Here is an 18,510-nt window from a genome sequence, read left to right on the forward strand (position 1 = left end):
TTTTGTATCCCACACAATGTTTAGCATATAGTAGAGACTCTTTAAATGTTTTTTGAAATATATAAAATTGACATGTCTAATGTAAGCAACTTTTTTTATTTTTTATTTTCTAGACCTTATGCACATATCCTCTCAGTCCCTGTATCGGAGACTGCTTACTCTGGCCAGACTCAGTACCAGACACTTCAGCAGTCTCAACCCTATGCTGTTTACCCTCAGGCATCCCAACCTTATGGACTACCTCCTTTTGGTAAGGCATATTATTTAAGCATGGAATATTAGGAATATTCCTAGAAATATTCTCTAGGAATATTAATGAAAATCTTACAAACTTTCCTCCAAAAACAGTGGCCTTGACTAACATCATAAGGACTTGAGGTTGTTTTATGTTGAACAGGTACTTTGTTTAATCTACTTGCATGCTGTATGTCAGCCATGTGTGTGGTGCACAAGACTTAAAATTGTGCCTCAGAAATCTTTTTTGAGAGACTGTAAACTCATGTCTAAGTCATCAGCCAAAACTTATGACTTTTTAGATCTATGGAAGAATAGAAAAGCTAAAATCCTTTAGTATTTAGTAAGGTCCTTAAGAGTTTATACTTTGACTATTTGTGTGTGTGCAGAATATATCACTACCCAAAGTGGGGGACTTAGTCAATACTGTGTGAGCAGGTAAGTAATATCTCTTCTCTTTTGGAACTAAGTAAGCTAAAGTTCTTTGAAGTCCTTGTACTCCTGTGAATATTGTAACATTATTGTGCATTTATTCTTTATTTAAGCAGTGAAGTCAGCTTTTACCAAAAGTTTTTAATAGCAGCTCAGGTTATATCTAGTTTTTTTTTTTTCTTTTTTCAAAATAAGGTTTGTAGAGTGTACTAAGGACTTGCCACCTGCCTACAATCAGTATGAAAAGCTGTATTTTGTTAATTGTCAAGTATTCATCAGACAATAAAGATCTACAGCAGGGGTCCTCAAACTACGGCCTGAGGGCCAAATGCAGGAGCTGAGGACATTTATCCCCTTCACTCAGGGCAATAAAGTTTCTTTCAAAGTTTTTGTTTTTACTATAGTTTGGCCCTCCAACAGTCTGAGGGACAGTGAACTGGCCCCCTATTTAAAAAGTTTGAGGACCCCTGATCTACAATAATGGTGCCTGCCTCTGACTTTCACTCTTCAAGTGAGGACCAATTTGGATTTTATGTGACAGTAGTAGAAAGCCCAGCTTTTTATTACCCACAAATTCAATGTAACTTCATTGTGGCCAACTGAAGGAGCAACAGAGTGAGGAGGATTACCTAATGATTTTGGCAATATTTTCTAGGTCAGTGGAGGAGTTCAAGAGTTTTTTCTTTTTTCTTTAAATCCTTCATCGCCTCCTTTCATTTTTTTTTTTTTTTTTTTTTTTATTTAATAGCCTTTTATTTACAGGATATATACATGGGTAACTTTACAGGATTAACAATTGCCAAACCTCTTGTTCCAATTTTTCACCTCTTATCCCCACCCCCTCCCCTAGATGGCAGGATGACCAGTAGATGTTAAATATATTAAAATATAACTTAAATACACAATAAGTATACATGACCAAAACATTATTTTGCTGTACAAAAAGAATCAGACTCTGAATTATTGTACAATTAGCTTGTGAAGGAAATCAAAAATGCAGGTGTGCATAAATATAGGGATTGGAAATTCAATGTAATGGTTTTTAGTCTCCCAGAGTTCTTTTTCTGGGCATAGCTAGTTCAGTTCATTACTGCTCCATTAGAAATGATTTGGTTGATCTCGTTGCTGAGGATGGCCTGATCCATCAGAACTGGTCATCATCTAGTATTGTTGTTGAAGTATATAATGATCTCCTGGTCCTGCTCATTTCACTCAGCATCAGTTATGTAAGTCTCTCCAGGCCTTTCTGAAATCATCCTGTTGGTCATTTCTTACAGAACAGTAATATTCCATAATTTTCATATACCACAATTTATTCAGCCATTCTCCAACTGATGGACATCCATTCAGTTTCCAGTTTCTAGCCACTACAAAAAGGGCTGCCACAAACATTTGTGCACATACAGGTCCCTTTCCCTTCTTTATAATCTCTTTGGGATATAATCCCAGTAGTAACACTGCTGGATCAAAGGGTATGCACAGTTTGATAACTTTTTGAGCATAGTTCCAAACTACTCTCCAAAATGGTTGGATTCGTTCACAACTCCACCAACAATGCATCGATGTCCCAGTTTTCCCGCATCCCCTCCAACAATCATCATTATTTTTTCCTGTCATCTTAGCCAATCTGACAGGTGTGTAGTCATCGCCTCCTTTCATTATCTGTTATCCCTGCCTATCAAGTTGTCAGCCAGAATCAGATGTTTTGGCATATACTTAACCACCTACTTCTCCTATTTTGTAGGACACAGCCCATCCCAGACCTTCTCATTCTGTGTTTTTCTTGTTTGTGTTCTCCCATTAAACTTCCATAGAACCTCTGGCCAGTGGACTGGGAGGTCTTCCAATATTCTATGAGTTTCCTAGATAATATGCAGGCCATCCAACTGTTACTCCTCACTTTCAGTATGGTATCAGGTAGATACTTGAATAAATTAGAACTAAAATTAAAAAGAAATTCCACAAAGTAGAGCTTGAGTATCATTTTTAATATATTTTGTAGAGACCTATTTTTGTTGAGCATTTAAGAAAGCATTAAAAGAACATTGATAGCATCTCTTAAAAATATTCTTTATAATCTACTTTATAATCTATATCTATGAAAATTAAAAAGTAGAGAGAATCTCTGCATATATTGCCAAAGAAACCATCAGAATTTCCTTGACTGGTTACATTAAATGGAGATGGAGAGCAGGAAAGGGATGGTATTTCCACAGTGAAGAAAGAAGGCGGATGTTTCATAATATGCACCTAAAACTAGCTTACCGACGGTCTAACATCATCCCATCATTATTTTATTGTATGGCTGACAGTTTAAATTTGGGGTAGATTCTTGATGTGAACATATTTGGGGACCAGGACCACACTACATAAGCCTTATTTGAAGGACTTGGGCATGTTAAGTCTGACAAAGAGAAGATTTAGAAAGGTTATGATAGCCACTGTCAAATGTCTTGTCCACCATTCTGTGGTAGAGGGCTGAAACTTGGCTTTAGGCTTGAGCTGTCTTTGGCTTTAGGAGGCAAAACTCAGGAATGGGACAAGTTATAAAATAGAAAATAGAAGTTTCATGCAAAGGAAAACTCCCTGACAATTAAAACTGAGTAGAATGGGCTGCTTCTTGAGATAGGGGGAGCCCTTCCTGGAGTTTTCAGGCAGTGGCTGATACCTACTTTTCAGGTATGTTGTTGAGTGGATTCTTGTTCAAACCCTGGTTAGATTCTATTGGCTTCTGTGCTGCCTTCCTCAGATTCTGTGATTTCCTGGTTGTGTGACCATGGATGAACAAGTCGCCTATCTTCCTGAGCTTCTCTTTCTTATTTATAAATGGTTGATAATAAAACTTGTACCTATCAGATGGTCTATGAAGATCACTATGATTTTCAGAAGTTTAAATTGCAACTTAATTATTATGTGTGTATGCCCTATCTCTGGTGATTTACTTGCTATCTTGGGACTTTTTGTTTAGTATTTATAGGAGAATTTTATAGGAAGGTTTATATAACTTTAAGAAGAGTTCATCCTTTTAAAAGATATCCCTGAGTAGTACTTTGCATGTTCTGAAAAAATGTGTATGCTTCTGAGTAATACCTAGTTTATTTTTGGTTCATTTTCAAAAATTGTAATTCTTACTATTGGTCTCAGTTCAGTCTCTCTTTGTTCTAGACATTCACAGGATTGTAAAAAAAAAAAAATTCTGTTTGTCTGAAACATGGATAGTACTTGAAAATGCCTCTATTGTTGACCACCATAGAGAGTAGTCATTGGTTTTCAGTGGTGGATCTAAAGTGGAGAAGAATCTCTCATTGATGCAAGTGGTAGAGAGCGTGTTATCTCTGATATGTAGGAGCAGGAAATAAGGGACAGTGCTTTTCAGTTTCATTTGAGGGATATATAAAGAAAGGGGACCTGACTTTTTTTCTGTGGCCATATTGGTTGCTTACTACCATTTTACTTTTTCTTAAATAATTTCATTTTTAATCAAATAATAGCTCATTCTGAGATCTGCTGAGTCAACAGAGACAAAGTAAGCTCATTTGCTCCATGCTTTTCAGCATTGAAGCACTTTTCAGCTATTGACTAAACTAATCCTCACTAAGGAGCTATTTCAATGATGTTAATTACATTCTGTGTGTTTTTTGGGTAGGGAGACACACACCCCACACCCAGATACAGAGAGAGGAAAGAAAGAGGGGGAAGGAAAGAGAGAGAGAGAGAGAGAGAGAGAGAGAGGTGATGATGGTGATAATGGAGTGTTGATGATTAGAAAGGATGCTGCTGCCTAGGAACCCAGAGGCAATCTGTAAGAACCCTTGGTTTCCAAGGAATATACACACGTTGGTTTGAAACCACCTGGGCTAATTTCCCAGATTTTTAGCATGTTATTAAGCAATGTACAAAATAAAATTTCAGAAAATTAGAAGGTGCTTGCTTGAGACCATATGTATCAGTGCATAGTACATAGAACCATGAGTTGGAAGGACCTGCATGCTAATTCCAGCTCCTCCACTGTGTAAGTCACTCTGCCCTGTCCCTAGCCTTAGTTTCCTCATTTGTAAAATGAAAATATTGTACTACGTGATGCTGAAGTTCTAACATTCTCTGGTCATAATATCTTTGTACAAATATTGCTGAGGGGAGGTTAAACCTTATTAAAAGAGAGCATGATGACAGGTATAAAAAGTAATGGAATGTCATAACAACCATAGTAGGGCTAGAGATATTTTAGGTATCTCATAAATACTTCAGAAAAGCAAATGTTTTGCCCTGTTATAGGGAAGTTCTTGTTATCTATCTTAAGGATACTTTTCTTTAGTCTTTCCAAATAATCAGAGTATTGTTATTATGTCCTCATTAACTTGGATAAAACATTCATTGTTTTCATTATTGAAATTTCCCCATTTACTACTACTACTACTACTACTTTTTTCTTTTTTTTTTTTCTTTTTTTTTTTTTTGCTGAGGCAATTGGGGTTAAACGATTTGCCCAGGGTCACACAGCCAGAAAGTGTTAAGTGTCTGAGGTTACATTTGAACTCAGTTCTTCCTGACTTCAAGTCTGGTGCTCTATCCAGTGCACCATCTAGCTTCCCCCCCCCCATCTCCCTTCCATTTACTTCTTAAAGTTGTATTAAAGAAATCTGAGAGCAAACTTTCAGAATTAGTAGCAAGATAAAAGCTCTGACTCAATTAAGTTTTTTCCATTGTTAGCAAATCTTCTTTGGTTTAGAGATATGTAGACTAAATTAGTACTGGAGTTTAAGGGAAGAGATGAGAATAAGCATTTCTTATGCCTATATGTGCCAGGCACATTCTAAGTAGTTTACAAATAACTCATTTGATCTTCACAACAGCTCCGAAGGGTGACTGCTGTGTTATTAATCCCATTTTGCATATGAGGAAACTGATGTAGAGAGAGTTAAATGACTTGCCCAGTAAGTAAAAAACACAGCTAGTAAGTGTCTTAAGAGTCCCAGTGTGATCTATCCACTGTACTACTTTGCTGCCTTGACCTTGAACTTAAGTATTTCAAATAATCTGTGATTTCATCCAAAGCATAGCTCCTCCAGGTCTTGCTAGTGATCTCCCTTGAGTTTCTGTGTCTATAGCTAATGACCAATTTAGGAATAAAAACTTTTTGTAAACTCCATTTGAGCCATTCCTAAGACCCCAGAGATAGTCATTGCCAGGCCTATGTTCAAAGCCTTTCCAGCTTGGTAGGAGCTTATAATAACTCCACTGACCTAATCTTTGAGACTCTAGGGTCACCTCTACACCTTATTGAGGTTTGGAAGATTTTGAGAGTGGGGCAGCTGTGGCCACATTAAGAAGCAACAACTGTTATAACTGAACAGATGAAAGAAGCAGATATACAAACATAAAATAAATAAAACTCTGGAAATGCTGAGTGGAAGAGCAGGCAGCGCAGCCTTTGAGACTATCACTGTATTGCAAGGCATTATTTTACTCGGTACTCTGGAAGGGACTTAATTCTGTTCAGGGTACTTTTTTAAGAAGACTCAGTGATGTATATGATATATTTTAGAATGATCTCCACTCCCAAGTAGGGAAAAGATAGTTTTTCTTTTTAATTTGCCTAAGGGATGTGTTTTTTGTAGAAACTGGACAGTTATGTGAATCCCCTTGGGCACTGACCAAAATATGAAGTATCCTTGGTAACTGAGATAGTGCAGAGACTAGCATGACGTCCAAAAGAATTAGAGACTAACAGCCTCTTTGGACTTGGAGCCAGGTGCCATTTTGGCCTTCCCTTCCACTTTGGACACTGATCAGTTTCCCCAGAGAGTTGAAATAACCTATGTGGCCATTTAAGACTCTTGGCTTCAACAAGATAATAGTCTTGTCTGTGTTCTTTCTTACCTCATTCTGATACTATGTACATTTATTTATTAGTTGAATATAATTAACTTGGATCAACAGTTTTCTCTTATAAGCAGCTTTAACCTTGTTCTATGACATAGACCAACTGGCTGTCGTTTTCAGGCAACAAAGCTGCCTTTGGTCCTGGTATCTCATTTGTAATTGGTCCAATTTATCTGATCCAGGTGCATTGTGGCCAGGTATGAAACCTGAAAGTGGTTTAATTCAGACTCCAGCTCCAAGTCAACACAGTGTTCTTACCTGCACTACAGGGCTAACCACAGGCCAGCCAAGCCCAGCACATTACTCTTATCCCATTCAAGGTAAAGAGGCATGGTTTTGTTATTTTTGTTTTGTTTTGTTTTTTACGTCTCCATATTTCTCCAAAGGAACGGGGAAGCTCTGCATCCTTAAGCAGGAGGGGAGCAATGTGAATTTGTGCATGCTTTCTGTGTTTGGTGAGCCAAGACAGACCCCAGTCTCTACCCACCCAAATAGCACTGTAGCTTAGCTCTTGGAATGTCAGTTGTATCATGCATCCTGCTTTTGGGCTTGTGAGCTGCCACAATAGAGCTAAAAGCATGCTTGTGTGCATGTTGGTGTGTAGAAAGGCTAAACACAGGATCTTAGCAGTGCTGCAAGCTAGAATGGAGAATGTACTTTGAGATCTAGAACGTGGTGAGGTTGTCAGTGTGAAAGATTTCCCTGGGGAGGCAGGAGGTATGGAATGTTTTGTGATTTATAACTAGGATTGGACTGGCATGTGTTTTACCAACAGTCTCCCTGGGAGAAATGCTGCGTGCACAACACACTTTTAAGTTCAGTCTGCATTATTAACATTCCCTGATTTGTTGCATTTGCTAATTTCTGAAATGTAATTGCTCCAACTAAAGATTAACAGTGGCTTCTGCCAGCCAGGATGAGCTGGTTCTGGCACACTATTTATAGTCACCGCCGCCATAGACCGTCACACCAATGCTGTGTGCCCATGTCCTAGGAAGGATAGTTGCAGCATGGTTTTAGCAAGAGAATGTAAGATTAGGAGCCATTCACTAGCTTTGTACTTCTGAGAAACATCCTTGAACTTTCTGGGCCTCAGTATAATCATATGTAAAGTGAAGGAGTTGTATTGGATGAAGAGTAGGGGAGTGCTAGGCACTGGCATTTGCTTGAGAATGTCATCAGAGGACTTGATAACTTCAAGGCCAGTTTACCGCAGAATCTCAGCAGGTCTCTTCACATTGTCTCCAAATTGCTTCTCTGTTTTCAAATTTTATTATCTTAAGAAATAGAAAGGAAGCCTATCATAATGCTTGACTTCTACCCTGTGGGAGGAAGTCCAGCTTCAGTTTTGCTCCCTTGGCTTGAGGGGAGAAGGAAGAGTCCCTCCTAGGAGAGGATCTTTCTTAATGTCCTCTGTTTAATAGGTCTTTGAGGATGCAGATTCAGTGCTGAACAATGAGTTGGAATCCTGCTCCCTTCTTCTTTCACTCACTTCTGTTTACTTTTATTTTGCAACTTGAAAATTTCATCTAGCTCTTTAATTGGGGAGCTAGCTCCTAAATTTAAAGTAAATATGTTGAGCCCTAACACAACTAAACTTTTGCTCTGGTGCCCAAGAAATTTTATCCAGTTTATGCTTCATTTCTTCATTGCTATAATTAACTTCAGTAATATCCTTAAAAAAAAAAAAAAAAAAAAACTACATCAGATTTATTAGGATAGAAGACAGAAGAAATAAAAAGAGGATTCTAAAATTAATAGCAGATCACAGGATATGACAAAGACCATTCTTCTTTTGAGAATTAACTTAGTTAAGTTGCAAGGGGTTCATCATCATATTAGCTACAGAGTCATTAATTGTGAGTTTTGGTCACATCTCTCTTGATAGTCACTTGATGAGTAGTGATCTACATTGGTGGAGAAAGTAACACACACTATCTTCTCCCCCCCAAAAAATCACACTTTGCTGAAGTAAGGAGAAGCATCATGTTGATGATAAATCACATTGTTCTCTTTTTGGAAGATTTTAAGTTGAGACATCAAACAGGACAATATTAAATTTAGTTCTATGTAGTAGAATTTATCAGTTATATCAGACTGATACTCTGATTCTTCCTCCACGCAGCCACTGAAGTGATTCAACACAGACACACACTCTTTCTTTCTCTCTTTCTCTCTCTCTCTCTCTCTCTCTCTCTCTCTCTCTCTCTCTCTCTTTCTCTCTCTCTCTCTCTCTCCTTCTCTTGTAGCTTACTACTGCTGTTGGTCTACTATTCTGTTTGTCTTTGAAAGCCCACACCAGTCTGGTCCCATCCTCTTTTTTTTCCAATACAATTATGTGGTACATTTTTCCTCATCTTATGCTTTGGTTTACTTGCTGTCCTTCATATATAATGCTCTGTCTTCCATCTCAATCACCTTTGCACAAACTTCTGTTCCCAAGTTTTAGAATCAACTCTCTTCTCACCACCACCTCTTGACATCTCTGATTTCCTTCAAAACTCAGCTCAGTCACCTCAGACTTTTCCTGATCCACATCTCTCTCTCTGGCTACCTGGAGCCTCCCCTCAAAAATGTCTTGTATTTGCTTTGCATAGATTGGTTGTTTCCCCTATTGGGATAATAAGCTTAAATAAAGAAAGGGACAGTTTTCCTTTTGTCATTGTGTCTCTAGCATTCTAGTAGTGTCTGAAATGGAATAGGTGATTAACAAATGCTTGTTGATTTAATAAATTTTGAGGCCCCATCTAGTCTTGGCATTGCTGCTTGGTTAGAGTGAATTGATGTCTGTCTCTCTGAACCAATTCATTAAATTCTGTTGCTTCTTGCTCCTGAAGTTAACCTTTGGACAATGGTAACTTTTCTTATCCTTAGGGATGCCCTGAACATTCCACTCAGTTATTCCATCTATTACTTTGTTAAATGTTCTTATAAACAGGGAGTCCTCTAAACAAGTTATTTGTAGGAAATGCTAGGCATTTCCTGTCATCTAGTGTGACCCAGATTGATAACTTTTTGAGCATAGTTCCAAACTACTCTCCAAAATGGTTGGATTCGTTCACAACTCCACCAACAATGCATCAATGTCAATGTTGGAGAGTGTGTTTCAGAGACTCATTCTGTTTCAGACTCATTCAAACATTTATTTACATTGTCCCATTTGACCTGACTTTAATCTTCCCCCAAACTAAAGGTACTCTGACTGATTATCATTTAGAAAAAGGCAGTTTGGTCTACTTTTCCATTTTTTACCCTAGAGAGCACACGCTTAGTAATTTTAGACAAAGATCTTGTCATATCTAATATTATAACATGGACTTATCCTATGAGATCCAATAGGTTGCTTCCTACCATTGAGATGTGAACATTTTGCCTTGTTTTTCCTTTACTTGAGGGTGTGCTCCTCAGAAGAAAGACAGCAAGGTATTGCTAAGAAATGGCCTGTCACCTGAAGGGGATTCCCTTGGAGTGTGGACTTATGTTCTGGTTTTGGCTCCTTTTCAAGTGATATTGGACAGCCCTGTCCATTCCTGTCATCTAGTGTGACCAACCTACCAGGGATTTCTTTTTTCACTGAGATATCATCTCTTTCAGTAAGAGAAGAGTCATGATTTCACAGAATGTAGTTGTTGATTAAGCCTAAACTATTGTCTCTGTCCAGTGAAATTAACTAGCTGGGAGCTATTGCCTATTACTGTAGAAATTCCCACTTGGAGAAATATGGTGTCACTCATTTCTTCAGAATTTTGTTCATCTTTGTACACCCAGCAAGCAGAAAGGATTCTATTACAGTTGTGATTAGTTCAAGCTTACCATTTAGAATTCTTCCCATTCCTAACTCACCACTTCTTTTAATTTTCAAGATGGGAGAGCATGACTACTTAGTCGTAATATTTAAAGTATGGAATATGATTATTGAGATTAACTTTTTACATGTATTTGTTTTATTTCTGATGTTGGTCATATCCTAGCTCTCTGATGAGGTTTCAGGCAATTACATTTCCTCTGTCTGCGCCTCAGTTTCCTAATCTATAAAATTAAGTACTTGAATTCTGTTTTCCTTTCAGTAACTCATGAGATCCAAGGGTCATTGAACCCAAACTTGGGAGGAGCTTTACACATTATCTAATTGAACTCCTTTTGCAGATGAGATAAAGTGACTTGCCCAGACTGGTCTGGTAAATAACAGAATCTTAAATCCATACTCTGACTCTAGGATTGGGTCCCCTTCCATAGTATTAAATTTGTCCCTTTTACTTTTAAACTTTCTTGATTATGTGCACAGAAGAGTCATTGTGTATCACTTACTCCTAGTATGCTCCTGTATTCTGTAAGACAAAAGTTGTTACAACCATGTTATAGCCAGAAACTCACTCTAACTTAAAAGGCATTCTTATACCTGGCTTAATCTCCATTTAGCTTAATCAGTTAACTGGGCAACAGAAATAGAAAACATGAGTTCCTATCAAGATCCATGGAAAATTTCCCTGTGTCCTTTTCATTCCCCAGTTTGATTTCACTGGCCTGGAAACCAGAGGATAGTAGGCCAGGTGAGTGGCCCTTCCTTGCTAGATTCCATCTTGTGTTCTTGATTACCCTTTCTTGTGCAGCCAGGAAGCAGAAGAAGCTATAGTGAGGCCCTTACCAGGGATGGGGTGCACCCACATCTTGGTAGTATCATCTTAACTATGATACTAGTCAAGGCTCAATGAGCCATGAAGCCACTTTTAAGGAAGGTAGTAGACAGTATAAAGTATAAATCTGTTTGTCTCCATTTAAAAGGAAAAAGAACAGCTGAAATAACCTGAGAGAACTATGGGCTGCATTGGGTGCCAGTACCCAAAGCAAAGAAACCCAAAAAATGAGAGCATTTGGATGCTTCATTTGGATGAAGACTACTGCAGAGGAAAATGAGTTCTATTTTCATGGCATTCTGAAAACATCAGACTCTGGAGTCAGAAAGACTCATCTACCTGAGTTCAAATCTGGCCTTAGACACTAACTGTGTGACCTTGGGAAAGTCACATAACCCTGTTTGCCTCAGTTTCCTCATCTGTCAAGTGAACTGGAGAAGGAAATGACACACCACTTCAATATATTTCCAAGAAAATCCCCATTGGGGTCACAAAGAGTCAGGTACAGCTGAAAAACAATTAAACAAAAAAAAAAAGTCAGTACAAAGGTTCTAGGATCTGATGATTAGTAGGTCTAGACCTCCTAGTCCTCAGCATTTTGGGGAATTCATGATGAGAGTGATGTCCTTATTTTCTTCTTCATAAACTTTGGGTATTCTTATCTAATCTTATTAACATGCCTAACTGTATAATCTTGTTCACATTCATTTACTTAAAATTATTTAAGATAGTCATGTTGGCCTTTGTTTTTGGGACAGAATTAGACATTTATCATTTTCACATTTGAATGATTGGAAGTTTTTGTAACGTCTTCATCTGCCCCTCTGTTTTTTTGAAAATTTTTCTTTAGGATTTATCCCTTTGCCATGTTTCATGACTGTTGAAAAGTAAACTTCAACTATTTTAATTCTCCTAATGGTGAAACTTTTTGGTGTGTGTAACATGTTGATCCTGGGACTCACTGTTACGCTTTTATGAAAAAGAGAAAGGAAAAGGAGAAGCTAGCATAGCTGAAGTCATAGAATCATAAATTGGGAAACGCCATGGAGTTGAATTCTAGGGAGATACCAAGTTGGCGCACGTGCGTGCGCTCGCTCTCTCTCTCTCTCTCTCTCTCTCTCTTTCTCTCTCGACATTTACCCTTGGAGTGGTTTTTGGAGAGCCTTCACTTAATCCCCAGACCAACAGACTTTATGGTATGATTTATGCAATGGTAGGGGCAGTGAAGAAAATTTCCTTGTATATATGTCAGCATGTCTCAAAAACTTGCACTAGAACCTCTGTCTTGGAACTGGAAAAAATCATCTTTTTTGCATTTCTCTGGGTTGATTAGCAAGTTCCTTTATTCCAGGTCAGAATAAATGTTACCCTCTTTCTAGCTCCCAGCTTGGACACATGCTTGGTGGGAATACAGTATATTTATATTTAGCCCATTCCATACCTGCCCCATCTTACTCCAGCTATCTTGCTTCCATGCCTCTTCTCTCCTGTCCTGTGTTAGGCTGGCAACAGTAAACAGAGATCAACAGTACTATTCCTGAGATCAGAATATCCTCGCCATAATTCCCCCATTTGTGTTTTCTCCTATTGGAATGTAAGCTTCTTGTGGGCAGGGACTGTCTTGTTTTTCATATTATATTTCTATTGTTGCTATCTATATTATTTCTGACTTATCACTTTGCCCAGTCCATAGTAAGCACTTACAACATGGTTTTTCGTTCATTTATTTGTTCCTTAATTGTCTGTTAGGTTAAATAATTTGGGTTTAAGTAGTTATTTTGGGTTATTCCAACAAAGATTTATAAAGGACTTATTACATGCCAGGATGATATTGTGTTTTAGGACATAAAAGCACAGTGCCTTATCCTTGGTAATTATTCCACTTCAAAAATGATGGGATTTGGGGACAGTGGAACCAAATAACCCTTACACACACATGAATTTGTCAGATTTTCTAGGTTGCTGTTGACTTACCTTAGCAAGTTATATTACAAGTAATTCATTCTCCAGCAGCCAGAGATGATGGGCTGGAGTGATTGAGTTACGTGTGTTTAACTTGTACCATTGTTCTCGTGAGTATACATTGTGTGTGCTGCCTTGGGAACTTGAAAGCTTCCTGAGCCAGGGAGAGTTTAGTTAGGGGTCTTCTGTTAATAATCAGATGTCTGGTCGGATCTGGGAAGTAGTGTATGGAAACAAAGCTTATCTACCTTTGATCCTGATAGTATTGAATCTATTGCAGCCTTCTTTTGCCAAAGTGTGTAGCCTGCTCCCTGTTGCCCTACACACTTAATGCATTTGCAGCCTCTTCTGGCCTTTCAAAGCTGCATAATCATATGCTAATATCTTTTGACACTCTGAATCTTGCAGCTTCAAGTACCAATGCCAGCCTGATCTCCTCTTCATCCACAATTGCCAATATTCCAGCATCAGCAGTTGCCAGCATCTCAAACCAGGTAATTGGCTATCTCCGTTCCTATTCACTAATCCAGGGTACTTTTCTTCCCTACTCATTCTTTCCTTTCTGACTTCGAATATATACTTATTCCCACTCCCAGCCCCAAATCTTGGTGACATCCCCACCCCCCACTCCCCAAATACCTGTGGTTGTATAGCTATAGAGAGCATCCCTGACTGTCAGCAGCAGAAAGGCCCTACTGTCCGCTCCCTGCTCATCCACCCTCGCAGAGCTGCCTCCTTTATCTCTCCTTCCTTTCCCAGCCAGACTTAGTACATTCCTCTGTAGTTTCCATTGCCACTATCCCACCCTACTTTGGTCCTTACTGATCTACTGAGATTGTTCTTTCAGAACTTAACAGTGATTTCAGTCCTCCCTCTTGTCTTCTCTACAGCATTTGATGCTATTGGCCCTGTCTCTCCCCTGCCACCCAGTCTGTCTTGAAAAGCTTCCTTCAATGTATGTGACCCAATCCCATTCTTGTTCTTTTCCTACCTTTTTGAATGGACCTTTTTCCCATTGTTCCTCATCCCCTTCTTAGAGTCTTAATTTTAGAGCTTCAGTTCTTAGACCTTTGCACTCCTATGATCTTGTACATGCCAAACCCTTGGGATTCAAAGTCAAATGTGAAACGGTCCCTGCTCTCAGGGAGCTTCTGTTCTATCAAGGAATACCATATGTACGTATATAATTACATATAGGATGAATGCAAAATAAAGCCAAAATAGTCTGGGCAGGAGCAGGCCTTCCTAGGAGAGGAAAAAGATAAGGAAAAGCTTCATCCACTTTTGCAGCTGCAGCTCTCCCTTCTGTACAGAAGGACTCCCCACTGCCCCACCCCCTTCCCCGTCCCATACCTGTTGCCTTTCTACCAGTCAGTCAGTCAGTCAACATTTATGAAGCTCATTCCATGTCATCGTCATGGGGCCAAGAACTGAGGATACAGAGCAGGGTCACAGCTGGCCCCTGCCCCAAGGACTTCACAGTCTGATGGGGGATGCAGCATCCAGACCCCTGAACCAGTTCAGAGCTCATGAGCTCTGGGGGTAGGCTTCCCAGAAAAGATGGGAATTTAGCAAAGTGAGGAGGCCTGTGGGGGACAGTGAGCACGCCTGCCCAGAGGGAGAGATGAGCTGTCTTGGGAGAGGAACAGCCACCTATCTCATGTCCCACCAACATTTCAAATCCAGGGTTTCCTACTCCAGCCTCTGCCTCTCTCCCTTCCCACAAAACACAGATATTCCTGATTTCTCTGGGCCCAAGACTGGGTGTCTTGTCAGTGGTTTCTCAGCCCTGCTTTTCTCTTCATCATCATCTCGTCCTCTTCTGCCTCACCCTTGGTGGAGAACCTACAACATGACCTATGTGAGAGGGAGATTGCTGGGCCGGGGTGTAAAAAGACCTTGGTGCAGATAGGGCTTCAGCAAGTTACTGAACCCCGTGGGCTGATCATTCTTCCACACATCAGTAGATGAATCTTCTGAAAGCTCTGCTCTAGTATCTTTCCTTTATTCCTGCTGCCTGTAGCTTCAGGCCAAACCCCTCCAAGCACTGAAGGCTGCCTACAGGCTAGCCCCCTCTGGGCCCTTGGTAGATAACGCAGGCTTATCTATTCACTTTCTGGAGGTGGGCCAAGTGAGCTTTCCTCTTCCGTTTCTGGGCCTGCTGTTTGCTGATGATCCTACCTCATGTCTTCCTCTCTGACTGTCCCAATTGGCCTTGTCTCTTTAGTCCCAGTTTAAGTTTTATTGCCTCTCTGAAACCTTCCTGGATACTATCCCAGCCTACCATGATGTTTTCCCTTCCATACTCCTTCTGATGGCCCTTACTGTTTATGTGTTGTCTTATTCAATTTCTTCTCTGTTTGATCCAGCTTGGAGGAGATAAGGGGGGCTTATGTCTTATATGTGAATGTATCCCTGCCCCACATCTCTTGCCTTGTACTTTGTTGTTAATAGTTCGGTAAATGTGTTTGCTTTCTTGTCTGTTAACTACCTAACTGCTTATTTGACACTGACACATGTGTCTGTGGAATTGTAGAAAGCATTCAGGTTGAATATTTATACAGTAACTGGCAATAATAAAGCTACATTTCAGATACTACTTTCATGGTTCCTCTGAAGAGTATCATTTTAAAACGGGAGATCCTGAAGTAAATGTTGTCCGTTCCTTCCTAATTCCCTTTTCTGATCTCCAGGACTATCCTACATACACCATCCTTGGCCAGAGTCAGTACCAGGCATGCTACCCCAGCTCCAGCTTTGGGGTCACAGCCCAGACAACCAGTGACACCGAGAGTCCTGCATTAACAGCAGCCACCTACCAGACTGAGAAACCCAGTGTCATGACGCCTGCCCCAGCAGCAGTACAGAGACTTTCTCCTGGTGAGTAAGCCTTGTGTCACTTGAGGTCACTGCTTTTAACCGGTATTTCCTAATAATTATGGGAAGCTTTTATTTATCTAGTGCTAATACATGGGTTGACTTTCTTCCTTGGAAGAGGTACATTGGAATGTCATCATCTTTTTCCTCTGTATTGTAATTCAGTGGTCCACCTCTTTTGGATCCTTTGCAAACAAGTGTTCTTGGGCTCCCTGCTCCCTTGCTGTGTTCATTGTGTTAGCAGACTTTCTGGAAGGAACTTCAGGATCTTGCTGTTTGTGGTGAAGGTCATGAAAACCTGTATCTGTGGGAGTGCTCTCTGGTCATCTGTTGAATTCTGTGTTTCCACAGAATATCTGTGCCATTATCTAACTAATTAGATAACTAGTTCATTTGGGAGAGAAATGTTCTTAGAGCTTCATGATGTAGAACTGACAGAAACCAAAATTTTGGAGAAGATGGCTTAGGGAGGATATCGTAGCTATCTTTAAGTATCTAAAGGGCCTTGTTCCGTTGGGCCCCAGGGACAGAGCCAGAAGCAGGGTGGTCTGGGTAGGCTGCTGTCAGATTGGTGCCCTGGGCGGCCTGGGAAATGATAGGCAGGTACCACACAGAGGAGGGGGATGTGCTAGAGGGAGCTCTTTTACACATGGGCTTAGAAGCCCACAGGCCCTCAAGTTCCTGCTGTGTGCCAAATACTTGTAAGTTGGGAAATTCTTTGATTTAGTGTGGATTTTAAACTTTGGCTTCTTTGTATTTTTATGTGAACATAGAGGTGCATTTGTTCCTACTCTTATGGAAATGAATGTTGAGATGGTCTATACTTCAGATAACTTGGACATAATTACCTGGAGGGACGGTTCTGAGGTGTTAGCTCCTCAGGAATGTTAGGCGCAGGCTTCAGCCACATCATCGGATTTCAGCATCACTTTCAAGTTCAGGAGCTCTATTAAAAGATAAGGGTTTCTGCTATATAAAATGTTTATTTTATTTTTCTGTCCTGAAAACCATAGCATAGGACTGGAAAGAACCTTGTATATCATTTGGCCTTGTCCCTCATTTTATAGATTCAGAAACTGAGGCCCAGAGATGCCAGGCAGTATGTGACAAAGATAGGATTTGAACTTGAGGCCTTTGATTCCAAAACTAGCACCATTCCCTCAGTACCACACTGCCTCCTCTGCGTTAGTGTTCTCATATTGTCAGTATTGGACTGAGTGGCAAGGGTGCCAGAGGTATGAAACAGGGACACAAGCTGGACACAGCACATGGTAGAAAGAGCCTTGAGAAGTGGTGCCGGGCTCCCAGAGAGCTCTTCGGAGACCAGATGTTGCTGGAAGCTGGACGAACAGAAATGGGTGGAGCATCAGGGTGACACTAAAGCTATGCGAGGACATAGCAAGAAGCCTCTGAATAGGCCATTTGGGAGCAGTGGGGATAGTTTGGAACCAGACTGTCAAGGGTCTTAGATGTCAAACACAGGATTCAGGACTTTCTACTGTAAGCAGAAGGTATGACTGGAGAATTTGAGCATGAAGGAGGTGATGGGCAAAATGGGTGATCACACTAATACTCAGATCCTGATCATTTCACTATTGTTTGCTTATCATAGAATAATATATATGATAGTATCAGATTTCTATCTTCATTAGTGGATATGTTATTAAAACTATGTGTTTATGCAGTTGAAGGAAACAGTGACTAAATAAATATGCATTTATAGCTATTTACACATAAAAACAATTTTCTTCCTACAGTAAGTCCTTACCAGCTTATTAGAGATTTTTTTAAATATCCTTTTCTTTCCTCTGTTCATTTATTGATATCTTTGCTGTATAAATTTAGATAGCTTAGTTTTGGGTTTTTTTCTATAATCTTAGTGTATCTTCTGTTCTGGTTGTTTTCTTACTTTCACATTACTTCATACAATCCTTCTATTCTTCATAGTCTCTTATTTTCATTTAATTAACACACAGTGATTTGTTCAGTCGTTTGCCATCCATTGGATGGTTTGGTTTGTCGCTAGTTCTCTTCAATCACTAGACTATGTTTGTAGTTATATTTTTTAATAGACCATAGCATTTTCCCTTCTTAGAGAATAACCTCCTTGAAGGAGAGGCCTGTCCTGCTTTTATATGTTTGTCCCTCAACACTTAGCAAAGTACATGGCACATGGAAAACAATTGCTAAATGCAATTTACTCATTCAGTGGCTCTCTCTCTAGTTCTTCATTAGGAGATTCTGAGATATCAGGAAAGGGACTCTTGGGTCCTCAGGTAAGGGGGTTTGGGGGTTTGGGGCTTGCTTTGGTTTGATGTCTTACTTTGAACTGCTTGATGGCTTCCCGGAGGGCTCTGCCAACTTGCCTTTCTGTCTAACGTGTGTAAGTGCTCATTGTTCTCAATATTACCAGAACTGACTGGTGTCATTTGGAGCCACTTTTGCTAAGGTGCTGGTCATATGGCAACACCTCAAACTTGTTTTAATT

The 18,510-nt window shown here is 39.8% G+C and overlaps 1 protein-coding gene across 4 annotated transcripts in view; it reads left to right on the forward strand.

The window, feature by feature from the left end:
* The window catches only part of EYA3 (EYA transcriptional coactivator and phosphatase 3), a 99,338-nt gene that overhangs the window by 56,571 nt on the left and 24,257 nt on the right, over positions 1-18,510 (forward strand). For 3 of the 4 annotated variants that reach the window (XM_031962466.1, XM_031962467.1, XM_031962468.1), the window contains exons 6-9: positions 114-250; positions 6,732-6,869; positions 13,554-13,639; positions 15,839-16,025. In XM_031962466.1, the coding sequence (XP_031818326.1) occupies positions 114-250; positions 6,732-6,869; positions 13,554-13,639; positions 15,839-16,025 (548 nt within the window). The remainder of the gene's footprint in view (positions 1-113; positions 251-6,731; positions 6,870-13,553; positions 13,640-15,838; positions 16,026-18,510) is intronic. The other variant, XM_031962469.1, reaches the window with a different exon arrangement.

This window comes from Sarcophilus harrisii, chromosome 3 (genome assembly GCF_902635505.1).
Source record: "Sarcophilus harrisii chromosome 3, mSarHar1.11, whole genome shotgun sequence".
NCBI classification, from domain to species: domain Eukaryota; kingdom Metazoa; phylum Chordata; class Mammalia; order Dasyuromorphia; family Dasyuridae; genus Sarcophilus; species Sarcophilus harrisii.